At 62.3% G+C, this 23,064-nt stretch overlaps 1 protein-coding gene across 6 annotated transcripts in view; it reads left to right on the forward strand.

Annotated features, from left to right (window-relative positions):
• Nucleotides 1-23,064, forward strand: part of PRKAG2 (protein kinase AMP-activated non-catalytic subunit gamma 2) — a 142,232-nt gene that overhangs the window by 66,064 nt on the left and 53,104 nt on the right. For 4 of the 6 annotated variants that reach the window (XM_016163918.2, XM_016163919.2, XM_036230627.1 and 1 more), the window contains one exon: nt 12,992-13,209. In XM_016163918.2, the coding sequence (XP_016019404.2) occupies nt 12,992-13,209 (218 nt within the window). Of the gene's footprint in view, nt 1-12,991; nt 13,210-18,629; nt 21,028-23,064 lie in introns of those variants that run through there. The other 2 variants (XM_016163924.2, XM_016163925.2) reach the window with 2 other exon arrangements.

A 23,064-nucleotide genomic window follows, 5' to 3' on the forward strand; every position in this document is an offset into this window, starting at 1 on the left:
GGGGGGGTGCTAATATCAAGATGTCATCCACATAAGAAACACCAAACCCGTAGAGAATTTTGTGAGCGTTTACTTGAGCCAGCTGACCATGGCCAGGATCTGGAATGCGCCGGGGGCGGCACTTTGCAGGATTTCGTGCAAGGAAGGAGACAGGAAGGTGACCTGGAGGCGGGAGAAAGCACGAGGGGTCGGGTCACAGGGCGCTGCGCTCCCTTCAGGGGAGGGGCCAAGCAAGGGGCGTTTCTAAGGCGTGTTAACCGAGAGGCACGGGACCTGCAGGCAGGGCTGGCGTTCCGTGACGATGGACCTTTCGCGGAAGGCATAATTGGCCTGGGGCGTCACTGCCCAGCCCGACCTGCGGGTCGGGAAGGGTGACCTGGTTGCCCTGCCCCTCCGGCCTCCTGCTGTGACGTGCGGTGGGGCGGGGCGGGGGGGGGGGTCGTTATGGCACCAGACAGACTGCGTCAGCTCCCAGCGCCGCGACTTTGGTGGCTTAAAACAGCAGAAATTTCCCTCACAGTTCTGGGGGCTGGACGTCCAAAATCGAGGCCTCAGAAGAAGGCCGGCCCCAACTGGAGGCTCCGAGGGAGGCCGTGCCCGCTGCCCGACGCCCGGCTCCCGGCATTCGCCAGCGGCCCTCGGCCTGTGGGTGCATTGCCCCCACGCCTGCCCCCACCCTCGCATGGCGGCCACCCCCCCCCCCCCCCGTGTGTGCGTCTGCGTCTGGATCTCCTCTTCGCATAAGGACACCACCGGTCATGGTGGATGGAGGCCACTCCGGCGGCCTCGTTTCAACCTGACGACTGACTTCCGTAACCCTATTTCTAAATAAGTCACATTCGCAGGTTTTGGAGAGGAGGGGGTGGGACTTTAGCATGTCCTTTCGAGGGGCACAGTTCAACCCAGAACCGCAATGAGGAGCTGGAAGTTTTAATTTCATGTAATTTTAAATAGGAACAGCCCCACGTGGCTGGTGACTGGGCCAACTGCAGACTGTGGAGGGACAGTTCGGCTGATTCGGCATTTCTGTTCAGAGCCACCCTTGGCCCAGTGACTGCCCTGAGCCGGGGTCACGTGCTTGCTGCAGTGAGGCCTCTTCCCTGGGCAGCAGCCCCCAGGGGTGCGGAGGGGGTCGGGGTCATGACGAGCCCCTGAGAGGTGCCGGGCAAGGACAGGTGCCCTGATGCGCACAGTCTCCTGCATCCTGTGACTTAGTCCGCACGGCGAGGCTGCCTGTTCATTCTGTGTGGTCTTGTCTGCATGACGCGCCGGGACCTCCTCTGTGACCCCGGGTCCTGCCGAGGTGTCTGATCTCTAAATGGGCAGGACAAAGGCGGAGGACTGGCTGGGGCTGGGCACAGAGCCGGACTGCACCTGTGCAGAGGGGCTGGCGTGGATCACATCAAAGCAAAAATACTCTGAGAATCCCCTTTGCCATTTTTTAATCAAAAACGCGCAGCTCCAGCAGGTGGGCACCCTTCATGATGAAGGCTGAAGAGAAATGCACCCCAGCTCACCCCGTGAGTCAGAGGCACACCGGCCTCCCTGTCTCCCCACAGTGGTCACCCGGGCACCCCTCTCTCAGCAGGGGGCTGGGACCATAACAGAGACACACGGGCACCCGCCGGCCAGGCGGGTGGCTCTGCCCCGAGGCCCTGTGACAGGCCAGCGGCAGCCGGGGCTCCTCACCGAGGGAGGGAGGCGGCCTGCCCGGGGCAGCTTCGCTTGTCACCAGGCAGGACCTGCACCCAGGAGCGCTGGCTGCCGCCCCGAGCCGGCGTCCTCACAGCTGTCCGTGTGGTCCCTCGGGGGTCCACACTCAGACAAGGGCTCGCTCTCACGGCGCGCAGGGGCAGGAACTCGGGGAGCCCGCGGGGCGGCCGCAGTGCAAGGCCCACTTCGTCCTGACCACGTCCCCCAGGCGGCTGCTCTCCCTCGAGGCCGTCCCCACAGGCCGCCCCCCGCCCCAGGCGCCTGACCTTGTCGGGGTCCCCGTCGCCCAGACGTGATGGACGCGGCCCGTCTCCGTCCGAGGCTCCCCCAGGCAGGCACCCCGTTTCCGTCTCACAGAGCCCGTGGCAGGTGAGCGTGAGGGAGCTGCAGGTGGCAGCCCTTGCTCGTCGGAGGCCCTGAGCGGACGGAGCGGCCCGGGCGGCCGTCCTGGGCGCCAGGCGGGGCTGTTATCGGCCCCTCCCAGCAGAGGAGCAGCCCGCTCGGGGAGACGAGTGACCCGCGATGGGCTGGCCCGGCCCCCCCTACTTCGCTCCCGTCCTGAGGGGCTTCGGCCCAGCCCTGCCCTCCCCAGCCCTCCAACCGTCTCCGAAAGTTTGTTGGTGGGGGGCGGGGGGTTTCAGGGGAGCTCGTGCACCTTTCGTGGCCGGGGGTGATGGTTTCCCCTCAGCCCTCCGACATTTAGGGATGGAAGAGGGGCACCTGCTCTGAGGCAGAGGAGAGGTGACGCCATTCAGGCCTGGACGACGGCCCGCAGAGCAGGGGGGGCCACAGCAGTGCACGAGGCCAAAGCCCCCAACGCCACCTTCCCGCCTGCCCCAGGGCACCGGAGCGGCCGCTCGTTACGTTTGTGATGAGGTCCCATGGGGTCACGCTGCCCCAGACCATGGCTGAGGGACCCCGTGCGTGCCCAGCACGGCAGGTGATCACAGGGCCCAGGCCGACTGCTCCTCTCTGCGAGCTTCACCAGCTGCCGTGGACGAGGCTCCTCAGAGCCTCACTCTGAATGATGATGAACAGGAGGAGGGGGGGAACAAGGCCCAGGGGACTCCTGGTGGCCCCGGCAGGGGCTGGGGAGGAGGCCCTGGTCTGAGGCCAGGCCCCAGGGGACGTGCTGGGGAGCCCCAGCAGGCTACACAGGCCCCTGAGGAGTCGGGGTACTGTGTCCACAGGGCAGGGCTCCCTTTTCTGCCAGAAGAACCCCAGAACGTTCTCGCTGTGCTGAGGGCCGGGCAGGTGCCGCCCCTGTGGTCAGTACCTGTGGTCTCCCCCTGTCGCTGGGGACCAGAGCCCCCCACGGGCGCCATCGGCAGCCAGGGCGCCCTGCGTGCTGGGCTGAGGGCCAGGCCAGTGCCCGGCCCCCGCTTCTGCTCAGACCCCGGGAGGAGACGTGGCTTCCCGCCTGGTGGCGGTGGCCGCACGAGGGTTCACATTCGATTTGCCGGTTGCGCTGGTGGCTCAGACTGTACGCGAGCAGCCCGAGTGGTCGCCAGCCCCGGGGCGTGCGGCCGGAGTCCTCGCAGAGTAAGCGGCAGAGGGCAGAGGCCGTGCCCCCCGCCAACGTTCCCTGGTTGTGTCCAGCTCCAAGGACACAAGGAGCCCATAAGCACACGCGTGAGCCCAGCCACGGCCCGGCCGTCGCACGCCTGCCGAGGAGGGCTCGTCCTCTCTGGGAGACCCTCAGAGTCGTTCACGCCGGGGCGCGTTTCTCGTACCCCCCAGGGAGTGGAAGGGTCCCTTCTCCAGTGGCTTTCTGGGGGCAGGGGACACTGAGGAGCTCTGTGGGTGGAGGTGACCGGCTCTGTGGTTCTGTGGTTACGTCAGAGGGAGCAGGTTTTGCCGGGACATGGGCGAGCAGGTGACCGTGGCTTCAATTTACACAACATCGAGGCAGCGGACGGTGCCCAGCTGCAGGCGCTGTGCCCAGGGGACACACCCCCCACCCGCCCTCCTCCACTTATGTCACCGCCGGCAGCCTCGCCGGTGTCATGTAAATGTCACGCTGCCCTTGGCAGGGCTTCTCAGATAGCACATTGGAAACTTGGCTTCGGGAATGTGTGGCACCTCCCCGGACCCCCCCCCTCTCCGCAGACTGGTGACCCACTCCAGGTCCTGTGACCACGCCACCCACGCCCAGAGCCGGAAGAGGGGGTGGGGCGTGGCATGGGCTGGGGAGGATGGCTTCCGACCAAGAGGGGCGGCGGCGGCATCCCCGGGAGTCTTGAGGGGCAGCGCGCGCACCAAGCACCTGACCCCGGCGTGGGCCCTTCGAGCCCTGCGTCGGGGACACACAGAAGCCAGGTCTCCGGGCCACGGGGAGGCTGCGCCACCACAGGACAGGGCACTTGGAGACCTCAGAGGAGAAACGAAGCCGTAGCCCAGCTGGGAGGGAGTCTTTGAAGAAAGCGCTCTGTGGTCTAGCCATACGGTGGGATGTCATCCAGCCTTAAAAAGGAACAAATTCTGACACCTGCTACAACACGGGTGACCCTCGAGGACGTCCTGCCAAGTAAAAGAAACCAGCCTCCATAGGACAAACGCTGTGTGATTCCACCTACGTAGGTCCCTAGAGTCGTCGGAGCCACAGAGGCAGAAGGGAGAATGGCGGATGTCAGGGCTGGGGATGGGAGGGGAGCCAGGGTTTGAGGGGACAGTGTCAGCTTGGGGGAGCTGAAGAATTCTGGAGGTGGAGGCTGGTGATGGCCGCGCAACGGCGTGAGTGTGCGTAACGGCACGATTCATACACTTAAAATGGTCGCGGTGACAAATTTTGTGTTCTGTGTATTGTACCGCAATTCAAAAAAAAAAAAAAAAAACTTGTTTTGAGGAGAGACGGTTCTGATCAACGAATCGGGTTACTCATTAGTAATGTGAAAGTTTCACCGACATATTCGTAAGTGTTCACGTCCTCGGCACATAGGTTTCTCAAAGGCCCAGCGAAACACCGTCTCTCACCACGATGTTTTAAAAGGCGAGAGTGCCGCCCTGTGCGGCGGCCCAGAGCCCTCCGCTGGGCCCGGGGCGGGCAGCTGGACGTCGTGGGGCCTTTCCGGGTGCTCGGACCACTGCCAGGAGCCCTGTGGCAAGGACGCCACTCGCTGACTTGTCTGAGGACCCGGTGCCGTCAGGCAGACCGTGAGGCCGGGGGACCCCGTCTGCAGGGGGCCCGGGCCTGGCCTCCCGCCCACTCCACAGGGACCTTTCCCCTTCCCCAGCCAACCTTGACCTCTCTCCCACCCTCTCCCTTCCCAGCCTGCAGGGCGCAGGCTGCCTATCCTCAGAGCTGGGGAGGTACCTGAGCCTCAGGGGGCCCGAGAGCCAAGACCTCACTCATGTTCCTCGCAGTGGTGGCTCCAACCCGGCTCCCGGGGTGACCTTCAGCCCCTGAGTAGTCTCCATCAGAGCCTGGCTTCTCCATCCCAAGGCCCAGGGGACCCAGCGCCAGGCAATCAGCCCCAAACTCACGTGAGAGCACTTTCTGGAAAAGTCAGGTTTATCGGCATAGAGTTTACGTACAGTAAAACTCACCCGTTTTAGTGTCTGGTTCTGTGAGTGTCGACAAACCTATCTAACCGTATAATCGCCGCCGCCACCAAGGCATGGAACGGTGCCATCTCCCCGCCCCCCCCCCCAAATTCCCTCCCGCCCTCTCTAGTCAGCCGCTACCCCCGGTCTCCACCCCTCACGCCCCGTCGTTTTTCTGCCGCCTGAGACGGCGCTCTCTCCGGAGCATCGCGCAGGTGGGGAAACGCGGGGTGCGCGGGATCCGGCGCCTCTTCCCCGGGCACAAGCCTGCGAGGGTCGCGCATGCCGGCGTATCCGCCCGCGGCCCCTCGCGCGTCGGAGCCGAGCGGCCCTCTGTGCGGACGTGCCGGTGCGCTCGTTCATGACGAAGGACGTCTCCGGCCGTCTCCAGGGCAGGGCGACCATGGACGAGGCCGCTGCCGACACTCGCGAAGGTTTTCGGGGTGCGCGTGAGCTTCCGTGTCTCCTTCGAGGGGCCTTGCCGGGCGCCATGTGTTTGAATTCAGAGGAAACTGTCAGACGGCTCCCCGAAGCGCCCGTCCGGCTCTGCGAGCCCGGCAGCGACGGGCCAGAGTTGGGTCGCCCCGCGCCCCACTATGCCCGAGGCCCAGCGGAGGGCACGGGATGTGTGGAGAAGTAGCCACAGCGTGCTGGCATTTTACAAGGCTACCGTGCGCCAGGCGCAGGAAGAGCGGGAACGAGGGACCCCAGGGAGCCGCGCGGGCTTCACGGAAGGCAAGGTGAGCCGGCAACAGATGCCCAAGACGAGGGGAGCCGGAAGGCGCACGGGAAGAAGCCCGCCCCGCGGAGCGCAGTGTCCCGATGCGTGAAAACCCAGGGAGGGGACGCCAGAGAGAAGGTTAAACCCCGAGGGGGCCGGGCGTCCTAGCTGGGTGCGCCTGGGTCCAGGGCTCCCGCCGTTCTTCCCTGGCTGCGCCTCCCCGGTGTGACTTGCGGAGTAACCGTTACGGGGCCGGCCTCCCGCAGGTCGGCCACGAGGAGCGGGTAGGGCACGGGGCCTTTCCGGTCACGGCAGCGTGTAGAAGGGCTGTGTCCCCAGAGGACGGGTCACAGGTGCGGTGTTTGGGGGGCACGGGGCCTTCCCCTGCCCAGGGAACAGGCTCTGGCAGTGGTGGTTACTGTAGGTCAGACGCCGGAAGGCGGGGAATTCTGGGCTCCCCAGGAGGGCGATCCGTTCCCAGTCCCCTCTCGTGGAGTCGCGACCTCTCCTGAAATGAAACCTGCAGGCGTGCGGTCTCCCGGGACTGTCGTGTCGTTGTGTTGTCGAGGGCAGAGGCCAGGCCTGGGTCTGAGGTTCCGAGGTGTCTTTAAAAGGATGCAGCCGGGGTGTGTGTTTCCACCACGAGACTCCGACCGCTCTCTCTGCGGCTTGCCTTCCGCGCCTCTTCCCCCTCCGTGGAGGCCCTCGTTAATCGCTGGGGACAGGCGGCCGGCAGGGCTCGCTGGCCGTGCTGCAGGACGCGACAGCCGAGCCCAGCCCCGCAGACGCCAGCGCTGGTGCGGAGGCGGCCGGGACGCCTTCCCCGCCCGGGCCTCCCTGGCAGCTCACACCCGGAGGCCTGGCGGGTGGTGTCAGGTGATGTGTGGAGTCAGCAGACCCACAGGAGAGCCCTGGTCGGTGTCCCGTGGCAGCCGGCACCGGGGACGGGAATGTCCGGGACTGGCCGCCCGCCACCGCCCGGCCCACGGGGGCCCAGCGGGGAGGCAAGCAGGGCGGGCGCCCGCAGCCCAGCCCATCTCCCCTGCTCCTCCCCCTCCGCCCGCTTCTCAGGCGCAGGTTTGGGACATGCCCCCAGGGGCCACGTGCCATCGCGCCTGGCGGGACAGTGCGTCCTGACGGTCAGAGACGCACACACACCTGGGGAAGGCCCAGGACACACCTCGGGGAGGGGGCGCGGCTCAGGGCCCCCCAGGATGGCCCACGGCCCCTGCCCAGCGGTACGGAGTGCCCGCAGCAGGAGGTGGCCCAGCGGGGGTGGGTGCTCCCAGCCTGTGCCGGGGTGGCAGGGAGCTGCCCGCAAGGTTCTCGGCGATTCCAACACCCGAATTTCAGCAAGTACAGGAAAAGCTCGAGGTACCAAAAGCGCGCCCCGGAACACGCACGTCCCGGTCCAGGCGCCGCTGACCTCTCTCAGCCCGGCCGCCGCGGCGCTGGCCCGCCCGGGTCCAGGCCCCCGTTCTGCTGCCGTGGGCCCCCCCGCGCGGGCGCGGCTCCTGTTAGAAGCTGACGTGGTGGGAGTCCGGCCACCCCGTGGGAATGGAAGCTGTCCCGATGTGTCGAGACCCCTGGGAACTCGAATCCTCGGAACCCGGCTCCGAGAGTCAGAACCGTCTCGAGGTTATTTCAGAGCGAGAGAGAGAGAGAGGGGCTCGTTTGTGTGTGCACGCTTCATTTGTTGATTTCATCAGATTAGCAAAGGGTCCTGGGGCCCACAAACTTCCCATTTTTTTCCCACAAATTTCGCCAGTGGCTGGAATGAGAAGCAGGTAATGGGTGACCAGGAACCCTAGCGCGGGTCGGGGACAAAGCCGTGTCTAGGCACAGAGAGGGGAGGCCGCGTGGAGATTCCCAGCCTTGGCCCCGCCCCCCCCACCAGGGGTCCCGTCTCGGCAGAGTGAATTCCACGCGAGCCCTCAAACCAGATCTGCGAGGACGGCGTAGCGGCCGGTACCCGCGGGCACAGACAGGCTGGCTTCGCGGGAGGCACGGGCCGAGCCTTGCGGCGTTGCAGACGGGCGGCCCGGGAGGCTTGTCCGGACGCGCCTGGAAATCCAGACCTGACCAGAGAGCATGTCTGAGCAGGGCGGGGCCTGGGGGGGGGCGCCCCAGCTCCCACAGCGTGCAGCTCCCTCCCACCCCGACCCCAGGCGCCTGCTGTCCCCCGTGCCAACGTGCGCCCGCACCTACACCCGTGGTCGCGAAGCCGGGTCTGCGACCCCTCCCGGCCCAGGGACGGACCCCGCGAGGGGTCTAAAGGCCCAGCTCGTGGCCGCGAGTGGCCCGACCTGGGGCACCTCAGTCCTCAGGGTCTGCATGTTCTCTCCGCTGTGGAATGAGGTCGCGAGGCATTCGTCCACTCGGGGCACTCGCCGGCTGCGATTCCGTGGCGGGGGCGGCCCGGCTGCCGCCACATGCAGCAGAATCCATCTCTGCGGCGCCAGACGACGCCTCTTGCGTCTGCAGCTCCACGGAGACCGTCACCAGAGGGGACCGGCACGGCCACTTCCCTTTCACGGGAGAACCCTTGACAGGTGGTCCTACACGAACCATTTTGTGTGGGAAGTGGATTGTTCTAGAATCACCTCCTCTTCCAAAACAACGGAGGGCTTTTCTGTTTCCCCTCTTCCCCGAGGATTGCCTCTGAGCTTCGGCGTCTAAGGACACGTGTGCCCTTGTCTCCCGCTCTAGCAAAGGGTCACACTGAGCGTCCTGGAGCAGAGTTCAGGCCTCCGGAGGAGCGTGATGCGGGCCAGGGCGGTCCTGGAGCTGGAGTCAAGAGACTCTGCCCCTGGGGGGTGGGGGGGGGAGGAGGGGGTGGGGACAGCGCCCGGACAGTACCTGTCAGGGGTCGGGTGATCCTGGGGCGTTTGGAACATAGTCTCGAAGCAGCGAGCTGAAAGGGAGCCGGGGCCCTGGGGAGAGCCGGCTGGCGACGGCGGGGACGCTGTGTCCAGGGGCGAGGCGTGAAGCAGGGAGGAGCGGAGATCCACGAGGCAGAGGGAAAGCTGACAAAGAAGGGCCTGAAAATCGGAGCCGGGACCTGCTCCTGGAGGGAAGGCCTGGCCGTGGGGCGGGGCCTCCCTCGGACCACCCCGCCCCACCCCGCACGGATCGCCCGGGACGTCCCGATTCTTCCGCGGTCCCTCTCTGTGGCCTGGATCCTTAGCAGCAGGGACACGTCCTCTCCCTGCCCGTGCACTTGTGTGTGACGCACCCGCCTGTGCCGCCATCCCCCATGACCCTCGTCACCAACCCTCCGAAGCGAGAAACCACGCGATCCCTCTCGCGTCTGACTGGCTGGTTTCAAAACTGCACGTAAGCAAACGCTTCGCCCAGTGCGGGCTGAAAACGTCCCCCCTCGCTCCGTGCTCCTTGGGACGACTGTCGGCAAGGACGTCTTGAGATCAGAAACAAAACGAGCTTTTCCTTTTCTCCTGTTACTCTAGACCACGTGCGTGAAAAAAGGCCAGGGCCGCCCAGGGTGCTGGCGAGGAGGCTGTGGCTGTGTGCATAGCGCACGGCCGTCGGGTCCACCCGGGTCACTCGTCCAGGGCAAGGGGCCAACTCGCTGAAGGCCCACGGCTCAGGTGAGGCCAGGACTAGACCGTGGGCTTCTGCCTCCCGCCTGCCGTCCGTGGGGGCACTTAAAAGCAGTGTTCGCTGGCCTCTTGGCTCACAAGCAGAACAGTGGCCGAAAAAAGTAACCGTCCAAGTAGACGATACATTCACATGATGTGAAAGCTGAAAAAGAGAAAGAGGCCCACAACGAAAGCCTTCCCCGCCAGCCGTTGCCGTCACGGGACACGGCCAGTGTTCCAGATCCTTCCGGAGACACCGCAGGCGCAGGCAGATGGGCAGGTCGTCCGGAGGCGCGTGTACGCATTCTTCCCTCCGTTTTTGGAGGCTGCAGGCGGCAGCGTCGTTCCGCACAGGTGGCTCTGCAGTTTGCAGCTCCTCACTGACCGCACCCTCTCGGGACACACAGAACGGCGGGGCCCGTCGCGCTCTGTGCAGCCGCCGCGGACGCACCATCGTTTATCTGAGCTCTTCTGACTGACGGGCGTCTGTGCCTCTGGCCTCCGCCTCCCAAACGCCGGGTGGTGGGCGACCCCGTGCACCCCCGTGGAGCAGGTTCACAGATGCGTCAGTCCGCGGGAGCCGTTTTGAGGCACGCCGCCCAAACGCCTCCCCTCCCCGGGGGCGACTTGCTTGCCCTGGGCCTCCCACAGGCTGCGTGGGGTGGTCTGAGCCAGCGAGTCCAGCCGGGGCTGGGAGCGAGGTCGCAGGCAAGGCCGAGGGGCCGGTTTGCACGCTGCCCCCCGCTAGGACATCTGTGGGTGCTTTTCAGTGCTGACTGAGGGGGGCTGGAGGTCACGGGGCCGGCCCCTCCTTTCACAGGAAGAGCTGAGGCCCCCGGAGGGGCTCTCATGGGTGGTTAGGGTGTGGTCAGTGGCACAAGCTTTTGAGCCTCAACTGTCCCCACCCTGCTCTGTTCTTCCCCTCTGTTGGGGCTCCAGTCCTCGCCCCAGGAAGCAGGATAGGCCCCCAAGAAGCGCACAGGACAGGCCCCTGCATCCCATGGCTGGGGGTGGGGGGGGAGTTTTGAGCATGGACCACAGAATTCCCTGCCTGCTGGACCGTGTCGCCGAGAGCCAGCCCGGTCCAGGCCGCACGGCGAGGAGCCAGGCTGAGGACTCTCTCACCGAAAGAACTGAGGGAGGACAGGCCACCGCTCCGGGGGGCCTGGGGCCGGCCAGGCGCTGGCACCACCAACAAAGCAACGCAAGCCCTGCCTCCCGCTGGCCCCCGGCAGCCGCCTCTGAGACGCTGGCACGCCCCTCGGAGCCCAGGCTCGCACCCTCATTCCTCGCCCTCCCGCGGCCATCTCTGGGGAACGCTGGTGCCACGGCCCGGGAGCCGGGCCTGGAGAAGGGCCGGGACCTGGGCCAGGCGGCGCCTTTGTCGTGCCGCCTGCCAGAATGTCCCCCCCCCCCCGCCGTCTCCCCCCTGAGTGCTGCTGAGCCGTGAGCTCCCCTCCTGCTCCGTTCCGCTCTCCTCCTCACTCCCGTCACCCCAGCCCCCCTCGAGGCAGGCCTTGCTTCTCAGGACCTTCGAGGGGGAACTTCTGTTCTCAGAAGGGTTTGGGGTTTGGGTGTGGAACGTTCTAGCTCCTGCGTCTACCCAGAGCTGCCCTGGAGGGCGGCCTGGGGCTTGGGAGCAGGATCGTGGTGGGTGTGACGCTCCTTTAGTTGGTCACTTCCGGAACTTCCACCCAAGTGAGATGTTCTCCCAGGGGAGGGAGAGGAAAGTCGAACTAAGCCTGAGCCTGACCCCTTCCCTGCTCCGTCCTGTCTCCTCAGCTGTTGGCTGGCGGGCGCTCACCCAGCTCCGTCCCCTTGCCCAGGACAGCCTGGGTCCTGTGGGGCCCAGAGTGCACGGCGGGATCCATACCTCAAAGACTCGCACACTTTCCATGTGGCTGCAGCTCGTCGTTGACGGGGAACACACAGTTCGGGGGACGGAGGGCTCCCGGGCGGAGGGTCAGAAGCCTGGCTGACCTGTCACCTGACTGGGAGGCCACCGTGGGAAGTGCGGATGGGGACAGGGAGGGACAGTTGTCTGGGACGCGGCACAGACCACACGCTGGCCGGGAGAGGCCCGGGCGCTGGCCTCGTGGGCTGACCGGTCCCCGTCTCGGCCAGAAGCAGCAAGGGGGTGGCCTTGGCCGTGTCGCTGGCATCTCTGCTCCCACTTGCATAATAAAAAAAAAAATTCAGATGAACGTTTCATGTAGTTCCCTGTGAGGTGCGAAGACCAGGCCCCCGTCTGGATCCTGCTTCCCCTGGAAAACGAATCCACGCCAGGCCGTGGTGCTGGCTGCCTGGAGCTGCCGTAGCCGCAGGTGGCCAGAAGCAAGGCGTCCGGAGGGCGAGGTGGGCGAGGTCTGAGCCCCGGGGCTGGCGGGCCGCACCCCTCCCGGGCCCTTGGGCGAGCCCTCGCCTGCCTCGCCCAGTGCCTGGGTCCTCGGCTGTCCGATGCATCTCTCTGCTCCGGCCCCCGCCCCCGCCGTCGCGTGGCCTTCCCCCTGTGTGTCTCTACGACGCCTCCTCTCGTAAGGACACGAGTAGCCACATAGAGCTGAGGACCCACCCGACTCCGGTACGCCAAGACCCTGTTTCCAAACCAGGTCACAGTCACAGGTGCTGGGGGTTAGGGCTTCAACGTGTCTCTTTGGGGGACACAGTTCAACCCAGAACAATGACCCTGTGGCGTAATCAACTAGACGTGGGTGATGGCCGCCTGGATTCACGGACCCCGTGCACGTAGACAGGCGTGTCCCGGCCGATCCGTGCCCAGCCTCCCCGTGTGCTTCCTCCTCGTTCCCGTCCCTCTAAATCGTGGCTCTGCGGGTCCCCGCCCCCCCAGTCCCCATTCACTCACCCTCCCGACGGCGAACTCACGGCGGCCGTGGCTCTGGTGCGTGTCGTGACCGTCACCGTCCGTCTCGTGTGCTGTACCGTGACGTCTGCAACCTTGACCTTCGGCCCCGTTGCACCCTCTGTGAACCTCCCCGTGTCTTCTCGCGAGCGATGAGGGTGCTCTGGGCACCGCGCTTAGTGGGGGAGGGGAGGGGACCGAACGGAGTTCGACCGAATGGAGGAAATGAGCGTCCGATATGTGTGTGTGTCGGTCAGTCTGTCTCCCGGACGACCTCCGAGCTATCCGAGCACCGCCCCCGTCACACGCACACACGCATGCACGCGCGCACACGCGTGCGCACACACACACACGCACACACCACACGGCGCAGGTGGGATGACGAGGGGGTTTCTTGCCACGTGATTTTCAGGGATTAGGAACAGCTTTATAAACGCTCGTCCGCAGTGCTCAGAAGGGAATGATGGGGTTCTTGCCGGTTGAGAGTCGGGGCCCCCGCTCTGCGTCCCCCACCGCAGCCAGACTGCTCACGGCGCTTCCCGGTTTCCTCCTCAGCTTCGGGCCTCTCGTCCTCGCCATCGACACCCACCCAAGTGACCAAGCAACACACGTTTCCTCTCGAATCCTACAAGCATGAGCCCGAGCGGCTGGAGAATCGTATCTACGCCTCATCTCCCTCTCCGGACACGGGCCGGAGGCTCTGCCCGTCTCCCTTCCAGAGTTCCCCGAGGCCGCCGTCGGCATCTCCAGCACACTACACTCCCTCCAAAACCGTAAGTCTGGGCCCCGTCCCGCGGGCGAGCCGCCGGGCGTCGCGAGGGAGGGCAGGGCCCGACCGCGTTCGGCTGACGCCGAGCCCGGGCATCCTGACATGTTTGGTGTACTTTATTACAAATCACAGGCGGGGAGGGGAAGAAAAAATGGGGAGGGCCCGGTAGGCACGCGGAGCCCAGTGAAAAATGGTAACGTCTAGAACACGACCAGAAAAAGCTTTCTGTTCCCTCGGCTGCTTTTTAAGAATCAGTCATTAAGAGCTTTGTTTGGATTTGTCTTGACTGGGATACCAAAGTGACAACTCATAGGCCAAGCAAAAAAAAAAAAAAAATTTTTAAACAGAAATTTGATTCTAGAATTTTAAGTTTTAACGTTTGACATCATTCGAGTTGGGGCGCGTTCCTGAAGAGGCGAGTCTTTCCCGCCGGAGCGGGGCTGAAGCGGGTGACTGTGCATCCTTCCAGGGAGGATGAGTGAGTCTCGATGGAGGAGGCTGGCTCAGCTACAGCCCTGACGCCCTCGGCCTTGCCGCCCAGGGCCCCAGCGTGGAGGCTCCGGCCCTCACTGCCTGCCTGGTGCGTTAGGTCTCACAGCTAGTCAAAATGACGCCTGTGTCTGGCAAGGACGTAAGAATCACACCCCTAAGAGCTGTCTGTGTGGATGTAACTGTTTCATTCCATTGTTGCGTTAGTTTCTTGGGTAACAAAGTAGCACAAACCTGGGGCGGTGGGGGGGGGGAGGGTCTGAAAACAGCAGGAAGCCATTGTCCCGCAGTTCTGGAGGCCGGAAGTCTCGAACCTCCTCCGTCTCCAGGGGAGCAGCCTTCCTTGTCTCGTCCAGCTCCGGTGGCCCCAGACCTTTCTCGCTTTGTGGGCGTCACCCTCGTCTCTGCCTCCGTCGTCACTTGTCCGTCCTCCCTGTGTCCAAATGACCCTCTTAGGAGGACACTGGTCATCGGATTCGGGCCAAACCTGATCCAGTGTTTCCTCATCATAGCTTGCTGGCATCTGCAAAGACCCGATTTCCAAATAAAGCCACATGCACAGGTATCAAAGGTTAGGACTTCAACTAGCTTCTGGGGGACACAGTCCAACCGTGACAGATGGTATCTCGGGAGAAAGAAGATGTGTCTGCCATGCAGAGAACGTACTATCGCTATGGTTTGTGTTCGTCCTGTGGCTATTTGGTGAGATGTGTGCTCAGCAGAGTGTTGTTTCAAGCGTGAGGACTAACATGCGAGCCTTCGTTTCCGCCTCCTGGGACCTAGTGTTACTGGAACAGAATGACACTCAGACGAAAGTCCCGTAGAGGCAGGAGTGGGTTGGGTGGGGATTAGTGAAGGAAATTGTTAACACCGCAGGAGTTGAACAGGGGAGCCCCATGCTGTCTCCACCCGGGGGGCCCGACCAGGCTGAGCCTGAGCGATCGGCAGGGTCTGAGTAAGGGAAGAGGCGGAGGGAGAGCCTTCTAGAAAAGACCTGGATGGGCGTGAGTGCAGCGAGTAGTGCGGGAAAGGAAGAGGTCCTGGTGTCGAGCGGCCTGCCTCCGGGCCAGTGGGGACCTGGCGCAGACTGCGGCATGGACAGGAGACCCGAGACCGCGGGGCCGGGCGAGGAGTCCAGGCGCGGAGCGGCACGGGGGCCCCGCAGAGCCAGGCCCCCGGGAGGAAGGTCCTCCGCGTGCTTGGGTACGAGCGAGGAAAGATCTGGAGAGGCTTCTGTATTCCTTCCTGGGCGTTTAACAATGAGCCTCGGTGACAGAGATAATGGGATGTGAGAGAATCTCAGAGGGCCACCCAAAGATTATCAAAAGCAGGAAGCTCCTACCCCCCAGGGCCAGAGGGACCGCGAGAGGAGGTGGTGTCACCAGCGCCCTTCAGACAGGAGGTGGGACCGCAGGTGCCTGCCTGGCAGGAGCCGGAGCCATCGGGGAGAAGCGGCCGCTGGCCAGAGGTGCCATGGGAGGCCGAGGGACAGAGATCCTGGCGTTTCTGCCTCTTCCTGCCCTCCAGCCTTGTGCCAGACCTGCCCAGGGACCAGGGGGCCAGGAGATCTGGGACAGACAGACCCCGTGGGAGCAGGGAACAGGGGGAAGACCGGGGAACTGGCGGGCAGAGAGGACTAAACGATGGGGGAGATGCGAAAGTCTCGAAATATTGGCTGCTTCTTACTGACCGGTGACAAGTGGTCGAATAGCCCCGTGTGAGAAGAGACACCGATTTGAAGAGGAAGCGGTCGTTTTGGCTTCAGATCGTTTGAGCGATGGTGGCAGATGCAGACACGGGGGTTCCCCCCGATCGCGGGAGTCCTCGTTCTCCGGACAAGCCAGTCGCCTTTCCCAGTTCGAATGGCAGAGAACGCGGAGCCTGCTCTCAGCCCACGGTCATCTGTCCCCCATGATCATGACGAGGAAGTGACGTTCTTAACACAACAGGGAGGCCACCGAGCCTGGGTCCTCCAGCCTGGCTTTTGGAGCCAGAGAGGAAGTGTCCTAAGCTGGCTGTGTCCACATCCAGCGATGGACGCAGGCCATGTGCCCTGGTTGGGAACGCTGCTGGTGCATGTGACAGAACTGTGAGATTCCAGTGATGATCCAGATGCCGTGAGTGGATAAACAAGATGTGGTCCATCCGTACGATGGACTGTTGTTATCCAGTCCTAAAAGGGGAGGAAATTCTGACATGGGCCACAATGTGGACGAGCCCCAAGGACATGATGCCAAGTGAAATAAGCCAGTCACAGAAGGACAGACACTGTGCGATTCCACTGATACAAGGTCTCCAGAGCCGTCGGATTCGTAGAGACAGAGAGCAGAACGTGGGTGCCAAGGGCTGGGCCAGGGGCAGGACAGGAGTTGTTCAGTGGTGACAGCTTCGATTTTGCAAGATGCAAAAAGTCCTGGTGATGATGGTGATGGCCGAACAGCAAAATCGGTACCCCGAATACCGCCGCATTGTCCTCTGAAAAATGGCCGAAATGGTGGCTTTAACATTATGTGTATTTTACCATCACGATTAAAGAAAAAAAAAAATCCAGTCAAGACTACACGACGTGGATGGAGTCTGAGCTGCAGAAAATCGGGGTGATCAGGGAGGCTCCCCCCTCGCATTTTGAAATGACGTGTTTCAGTTTCAAAATTGGAAGATAATGCTGCTGTCACCCACCTGACATAGAGCAGGGCCTTAATCCCGTTTGTAAGTTTTGTCACCCAAGGCCTCGGGGGGCCGACTTCCCCAGGGGCTGCTCTCAGCCTCGGTGGCCGTGGTTCGGCCCAGGCCTCTCTCTCCTGCATGCGGCCGCCTTTGGCTGCGGGCAGTTTCAAGATTACATAAAGTGCGTTTCTTTATAATTGGGTTGTGTCGAACGCGTTTCATTTATGCGCTGAGTTTTTTAAGCGCTGGGCTGACCTCATTAATTCGGCTCTCGGCACGATCTTCGTGGAGGATCCGAGCTGCCTGAAGACTTCTGTCAGCCTGACAATATTTAGATACAATTTATCTCTGCTTTTTGGAATGAAAAAGACACTTTCTGTAAACACTGACCAGGGAGATCACTTTTATAAAACTCGTTCCCGTGAATTCTCCTCTAAAATTAGAAAGGGGTCGGAGGTAATGAATTAGGCTTTAGTAGGCAGCTCTCGTTGTATCACTTATTTACTCAGCAAATACTGCGTCGTGCCAGGAACTACGCTGGGAGAGGGTGACGGGGTGACCGATGCGAGTCCCCCTCGGGAGGCAGGGACGGCGTTCATTCTCTTCCCTACCCGAGGACCAATGCGTTATCCCTGGGAGGGTCTCGACAATCGCTAATAACTACTTGGACGAAAGGAGGAGCTTTCGTCCGTTTGTGGGGTGCAGGTGAGTACGGCAGAATTTGATACACCCTGTGGTTCTCACGGGAGGAAATGCCCCGTTGTATGTATCTATCAGCCCTGCACTCGGAGGCAATCTCCCCAGGCTGGGGTGGGAATTAGATCGGATTTGGGGAGCACAGGTGCTCAGGTGAGTCACAGCATGAAATGATCCGGGCCTGGCGGCAGCCACAAGCAAAAAAAAGCAGACTAACCAGCGCTGGAAAGTACAGAGCTGTTTCGGAGGCCCCACCCAGGGGGACCTGGAATGTAGTGATTGACGAGCTGAGGGAGGAGGAAGGTCAGGGAGGGGTCCAGGCGCCGTGGGGACCTGGACGGTGGTGGTGGCATTTGCTGGGGTGGGGAGGAGCCGGCTGCGCGTGCGCGTGTGTGTAAGCGAGCACGTCTCCGTGCGTGTGTGGAGAGGGGGCTGTGTCAGGGGTGGTGTGGTACAGTCGGGGGCCCGTGGCACATTCTCGGGAGGTGCCCAAAGAGCAGCGGGAGGTTTGCGTCTGAAGCTAGAAATTAACGTTTGAAAGTCATCAGGATAAAAAATGGTAGTTTGTACAGTGATCGTAGATAAAGTAATCCAGAGACGTGCGGCAGGTGAGGAGAAAACCGGAAAAACGTGAACATTCGCGAAACGAACGGAGCAGTCGCCAGGGAGGTAGGTGGAAAGCTAGGCAAACGCAGCGTCACGGGGGCAGAAGGAACACACCTCACCGCATTTCACGCGTGCGGAGGGAGCGGTCGGCATCTTCGACCGCAGCCGCCCAGCGTGGCACGTGAGGACCGAGGTCGCCGACAACCTTGGCAGGGATACATCCTCCAGGGCAGAAGCCACGTGGCTGCTCTGAAGGACTAAGAGGTAAAGCCGTGGAAATCTCTAGGGCAGGCAGCTCTTTCAAGGGTCCTAATGTCGCAGGGGAGCCCCCCCCCTTATAGCACCATGGGGAAGGAGCCGGCAGGGAGGGGGCCGTTGAAGGGGGGTCGCAGGCCTCGGGTCTGGTCCCCCGAAGGAGGCGGGCGGGTTTCCTTGGAGGTGGGGGCCCACGGTGGCGCTGTTGGTCCTGCGCCGATGGAAGAGTCGCCGTCCACTGGGTTGAAAGCATGACGCAAAGGTCTTAGGATGACCGGTGCTTTTCCGGTTTCCTTTCCACGGGAGTCGCTTCCCTGCTTTCCCTGTTTTCCTTCTAGAAAGGTCGCTCTGGGCCTACGTCTTGGGTCAGAGCCCCTAGAAGCAGAGCCCGAGATGGGGTTTCGGGGTCCAGCTTGTTTATGTGCTTGTGAGGAAGTTTGTGTCTCGGAAGACAAGCTGCGAGGTATAAGGGAAGGGAGGAGCCAGGGCGTGGCGTCGGACGGGACCCGGCCTCAGCCGCGGACACGGACCGGGGAGCCCTGGGGTTGTCGCCTGCAGCAGACTCTGCCCTCCCCAGAGGCCGGGAGCCTGGGCTTGTGCACCCTCACACCACGTAGAGTGATGGAAAGGCACCTCCGTCTGTCACCTAAGAACAACCCTGTAAGAAATTTGACAGCTTGAGCCGTTAGCGGCGGCCCCCGCGGCAGCTTGGTGACCCCGAGGCTGTGACCGGGAGCCCGCGGCGCCCGCCCGCTGCAGCCTGGGGTCTGCGTTCTCCCCTTCCCGCTCCTGGCCGCCGGCCGTATCCAGCGGGACTGGGCACTGCGTCCGTTTTTCTGTTGCTGCCTCACAAACCTCCCCCAAATCTAAGGCAACGGCCGTTTGTGTAGTTCGCAGCTCCGCGGGCCAGCGGTGTGGGCTGGGCATTCTTCTGGTCTCGGCTCTGCTCACTCCCACGCCTGTGGTCACTTCCCGAGTCACCGGGAGACTGGCTGGCCCAGGGTGGCCTCAGCCGGAGCAGCTTTCCTCCGTTCCACGTGGCCTCTCCCCCTGCGGCAGGCCGGCCTGGACCGGTTCTTAGGATGGTGACAGAGGTAGACACGGAAGTCTGTGCGTGTGCAAGGCCTCCGGGGACCGAGGCTCAGGACAGGCCGCCGTAGCTCCCGCCGTCCGAGGCAGGGTCCATTTCCCGTCCCCTCGAATCTGGGTCGGGCTATGACTGACTTTGGCCGACGGAATGAAGCAGAAGTGACAGGGTCACCTCACAGAGAGCAGCACACGGGGAGAGGGGGCGTATGGGGACCGGTTTCGAAGTCCACCATGGGTCGTGTCGCCCGATTTCAGCAGCCGGGGTCTGCTTTGGAGCACATGGTACACGAGTCTAGAGGCTCATTCATCTGTGCCTAAGGGGTCTACGTTCGAGGGTTAACTTCTCCGACGGTGGTTTCCCGTAGACCGTTGGAGTTTGTGCTCCCTGAGACAGATCGGTGTGCGGGACGTTTGTTAGGGAGCGCTCTCTCAGGGGAACGGAGGCGAGGTACAAGGCGCGATGCTCTCCGCAGTCCCTCAGGGAGCGCCGAACCCCTCAGCATTGTCCCACGTCAGGGCAAAGGAGCCGGACCCTTCTGCCTTTGAACCCGCCCGCCATTAGGTGACGGCCGAGCTGTCCTGAAGGTGGGCTGCCCTTGGGCAAGGTGACTCTCTTCAGCCAAGAGCAGTCCTAGCTCATCGCAGAGGGTCACGGCTGATAGACTCCCAATGGCCAGGGTCTGCTCCAGGACCACGCAGCCAAACCGGTCGCGAGTCCCTGACCCACGGACACCGTGAGATGTAACATCAGTCTGCTGGGGCTACCGTAACGAAATGCCGCCGACGGGGGGCTTAACCCAGCGGTCCCCAGTTGTGGCACCAGGGACCGGGCCTCCCATGAGCATCTCACGCCTGACGATCCGAGGCCGAGCTGAGGGGGTCGATGCCGGTGGTGATGCCGGTACAGATGCAGCTTCACTCGCTGGCCCGCCGCTCGCCTCCTGCTGTGCGGCGCGGTTCCCAACAGACTGCAGACGGGTACTAGTCTCTGGCCCAGGGGGTGGGGACCCCTGGCTTAATCAGCAGAAACTTATCTCTCACAGTTCTGGAGGCCGGAAGTTGGAGCTCACGGTGTCGCAGGGTCGGTTTCTCCGGAGGCCCCTCCTTGGCTGGTGGACGGCCACCTTCCCACCGCGTCCTCACGGGGCCTGTCCCCCGCGCCCCCAGCCCTGGCGTCTCCCCCTCCTTGATCAGGGCACCATTCCTGTCGGCCGAGGGCCCTACCCGTTAAAAAAACCTGTCTGTCTAGCCACTGAGCCCACTTCTGAGGTCCCTAGTTCCCCAAGGGGAGATATTAGGAAGGAAATTCCTAAGCTATCTTTCGAGATTGTTATTTAGAATAATTACCTTTTTTGAAAAAAAAAAAAAAAGATCAGAAACCACTTTAAAAATCTTAATAGTCTAGATCCCTTGCTATTAGCAGCCCTTAAAGATGTTACACGCCCTGCTCTGTTTTCCTCTCCCAGTCTCACCGGCTGGAGGTCCAATTACAACCTAAAAAGGTCCTGAGGATGTTAGAACTATCTGCCCAGAAATGGCAAACTAACGGTCTCGCAGCCTGTTACTCACACAGATTAGATATTTTAAAAATAGTTCGGGAAAAACTCCACATCGGGCGCAGGAGCAGCCGCCGGGAGGACTGACTCATGGCGGGCTCGGTCATCGCGAGAGCTGAGCACAGACGGGCCCTGCCCGCGACAGGCGGGCGCGTCCACTTCCTGGCCGTCCAAAGAAGGCATCACAGCCGGCATTCCTCCTGAGTTCCTGCCCTGGTGGAATCGAGGCCGATGGGCAGAAGGAAGGCAGAGCCCAGCCCGGAGCGGCGTCCTGGGCTTAGAGCTTGGCCCATTTTCCCGAGCAGTGCTCTGAGTCTTTGGGGTTCTCGTTGATTCTGTCCCCAGGGGTAGCTGAGCTCCAAGGAAAACATGTCGGATCTTTTTGCCTCAAGATTCTTTTTTTAACTTGATAAATGCCCTGCCTCTGTCACCTCCCAGGGACCCAGAAGAGAAATCATTCATTCGTGAGTCCATCGTTTGTTGGGCACCCTGCTAGGCACTGGGTATCGAGTGACTATTGAGAAAATTCCTGCCCCCAAGGATCTCATAGAAGGAGGTGAATCCTGCAGGTTCAGGCCCCCGGAGCTGAAGCGTTAGGTGCATCTTGCATCTCGTGGCTCCCGGGTCATAGCTCAGTCACAGATGGGCGGGGGGAGGGGGGAGGGTGCAGATTTCTGCTTCTAAAGTTCCACGGGCACCTCCGGGATCACGGGGGTACAAACGTGGGCCACGAAGCGCATGCTTCTGGTGGCGAGCCAGCTCGCCGCCTTGGTCGCTGGAGCCAGCCCTTCTCACGCTCAGTCTGCTGTGTGGACAGTGGCCACTGTAGGCTTCAGCTTGGGCTTCTCCACCCCAGAGGAACGCCCACCCCTCCCCCGGGAGGGGCAGCGGTTAAAATGTTGGTGTCCCGTGGCTTTGGGGCGCTCGCTGGGGCCGAGCCGAGTCATCTGCTACAGCCGGAATGAAAGATGTCACCATTATCTTCCCCCTCGCTTGGCCAGTGGTGCGAAAGATGTCACCTAAATATGTGACAGCCGAAGGTATCTCTGTCGCGCACACCAGTCACCGGGTTCTGCAAACCGGGGGCCGAAGCCCGCTCGCCAGAGGGCCGCTGAGTGAGTGTGGGCATGTGGACAGCTTTATCAGGAAGTCTGGTGTGCAGAGGAGGTGTGAGTCAGGGCCGAGGCGGCCGGCTGTCCAGAGGGTGTTTCTCTTCCAAGGTGGACGTGACGCGAGCGTGTGAGCGTGCTCGTGGAAGGACGTAGGGTTTCCTGACCCCTCGGCCCCGCGCGCGCCTCCGTTCCAGGAAGGTCGTGCTTCTCCCTCAGGGCTGTGGTGAGGTCGAATGACAATCTGTGCAAAGCTGTCCAAAGGCCCCATGGCTAGCAACGCTTACGTCAGGATTTTAACCAGGGTGATTGGGCTCCAAATCCATGCTTTTAGATGGGTCCCAGTCCCCTCTGGAGAAGGCTGAGTTTGTCAGTCTGTCCCTCATACACTGAGCCAGCTTCTTGGCGCCTATCCCCATGGGCCAAATCTGGCCCACCATCTGCGTTTGTAATTAAAGTTTTATTAATACCCAGCCACACGCGTTCATGTACGTGCTGTCTGTGGCTTCTTTCCTGCTATGACAGCAGAGGTGAGTCGTTGGGAACAGAGACCAGACGACTTGCAAAGCCCCGGATATTTACTATCTGGCCTTTGTCGGAAAAAAAAAAAAATTGCCACAATTGTCATCTGTGCCAGAGCATCCTTTACTCCCACCCAGTGACCCGAGGGGACATGCCGTGCAGAGCGGCAGGGTGAGACTCGTTCCCAGGAAGGCGGGAGACCAGCAGGAGGGCTTCACCCGCTGAAGACGCGGACCAGGGTCCCTGGGACAGCACTTGGTGTCATGGGGCAAAGACTAAGCAAAGACACCAGTGCAGAAAGTCAGCGCTCGTCCAAGAGACGACCGGGGCCTGAATGAAGGCCACAGGCGCGGCAAAGCAGAGGGAGGGATCGGTTAGAAAAGTCCAGAAGAGTCAAAACAGGATGGCCCTGCTGTGGCACGTGGGAGTGTCTGGCACGAAAGGACGGACGGCTGGTCGTCAGGTCAGGAGAGGGAAGTAGAGCTGGGGGCTTGGGTGAGCGCCGTTTGGGGCGCACTTCCTTGGATTCTTCCGGGACATGAGACAGAGACACAGGGGGCCTGGATGTGTCAGCCCGCAGTGCGGAAGCCGCGGTCAGAAAAAGGGTGCTCTTTGTCCGTTTCGTTTACTGTGTATTAGATCAAAGAAATCAAGACTCTGAGCTCCTTTACCTACAAGTGCAGGTGCAGGGACGAATACAAGCATCGTTTAATCTTAATAAGCAACATTTCTTTACCAAGACGGTCGTATGAAAACGCATTGCGGGGGGCGGGGCGGGGGGGCGCCAACATTAGGTGGTGGGAAAATTACTGTACCCGCTCATGCATTCCAGCCCCGCTCGTCTCGATTTGCATTTAGATGGGAATTCCT

Source organism: Rousettus aegyptiacus, unplaced genomic scaffold (genome assembly GCF_014176215.1).
Source record: "Rousettus aegyptiacus isolate mRouAeg1 unplaced genomic scaffold, mRouAeg1.p scaffold_m13_p_13, whole genome shotgun sequence".
Lineage (NCBI taxonomy): Eukaryota > Metazoa > Chordata > Mammalia > Chiroptera > Pteropodidae > Rousettus > Rousettus aegyptiacus.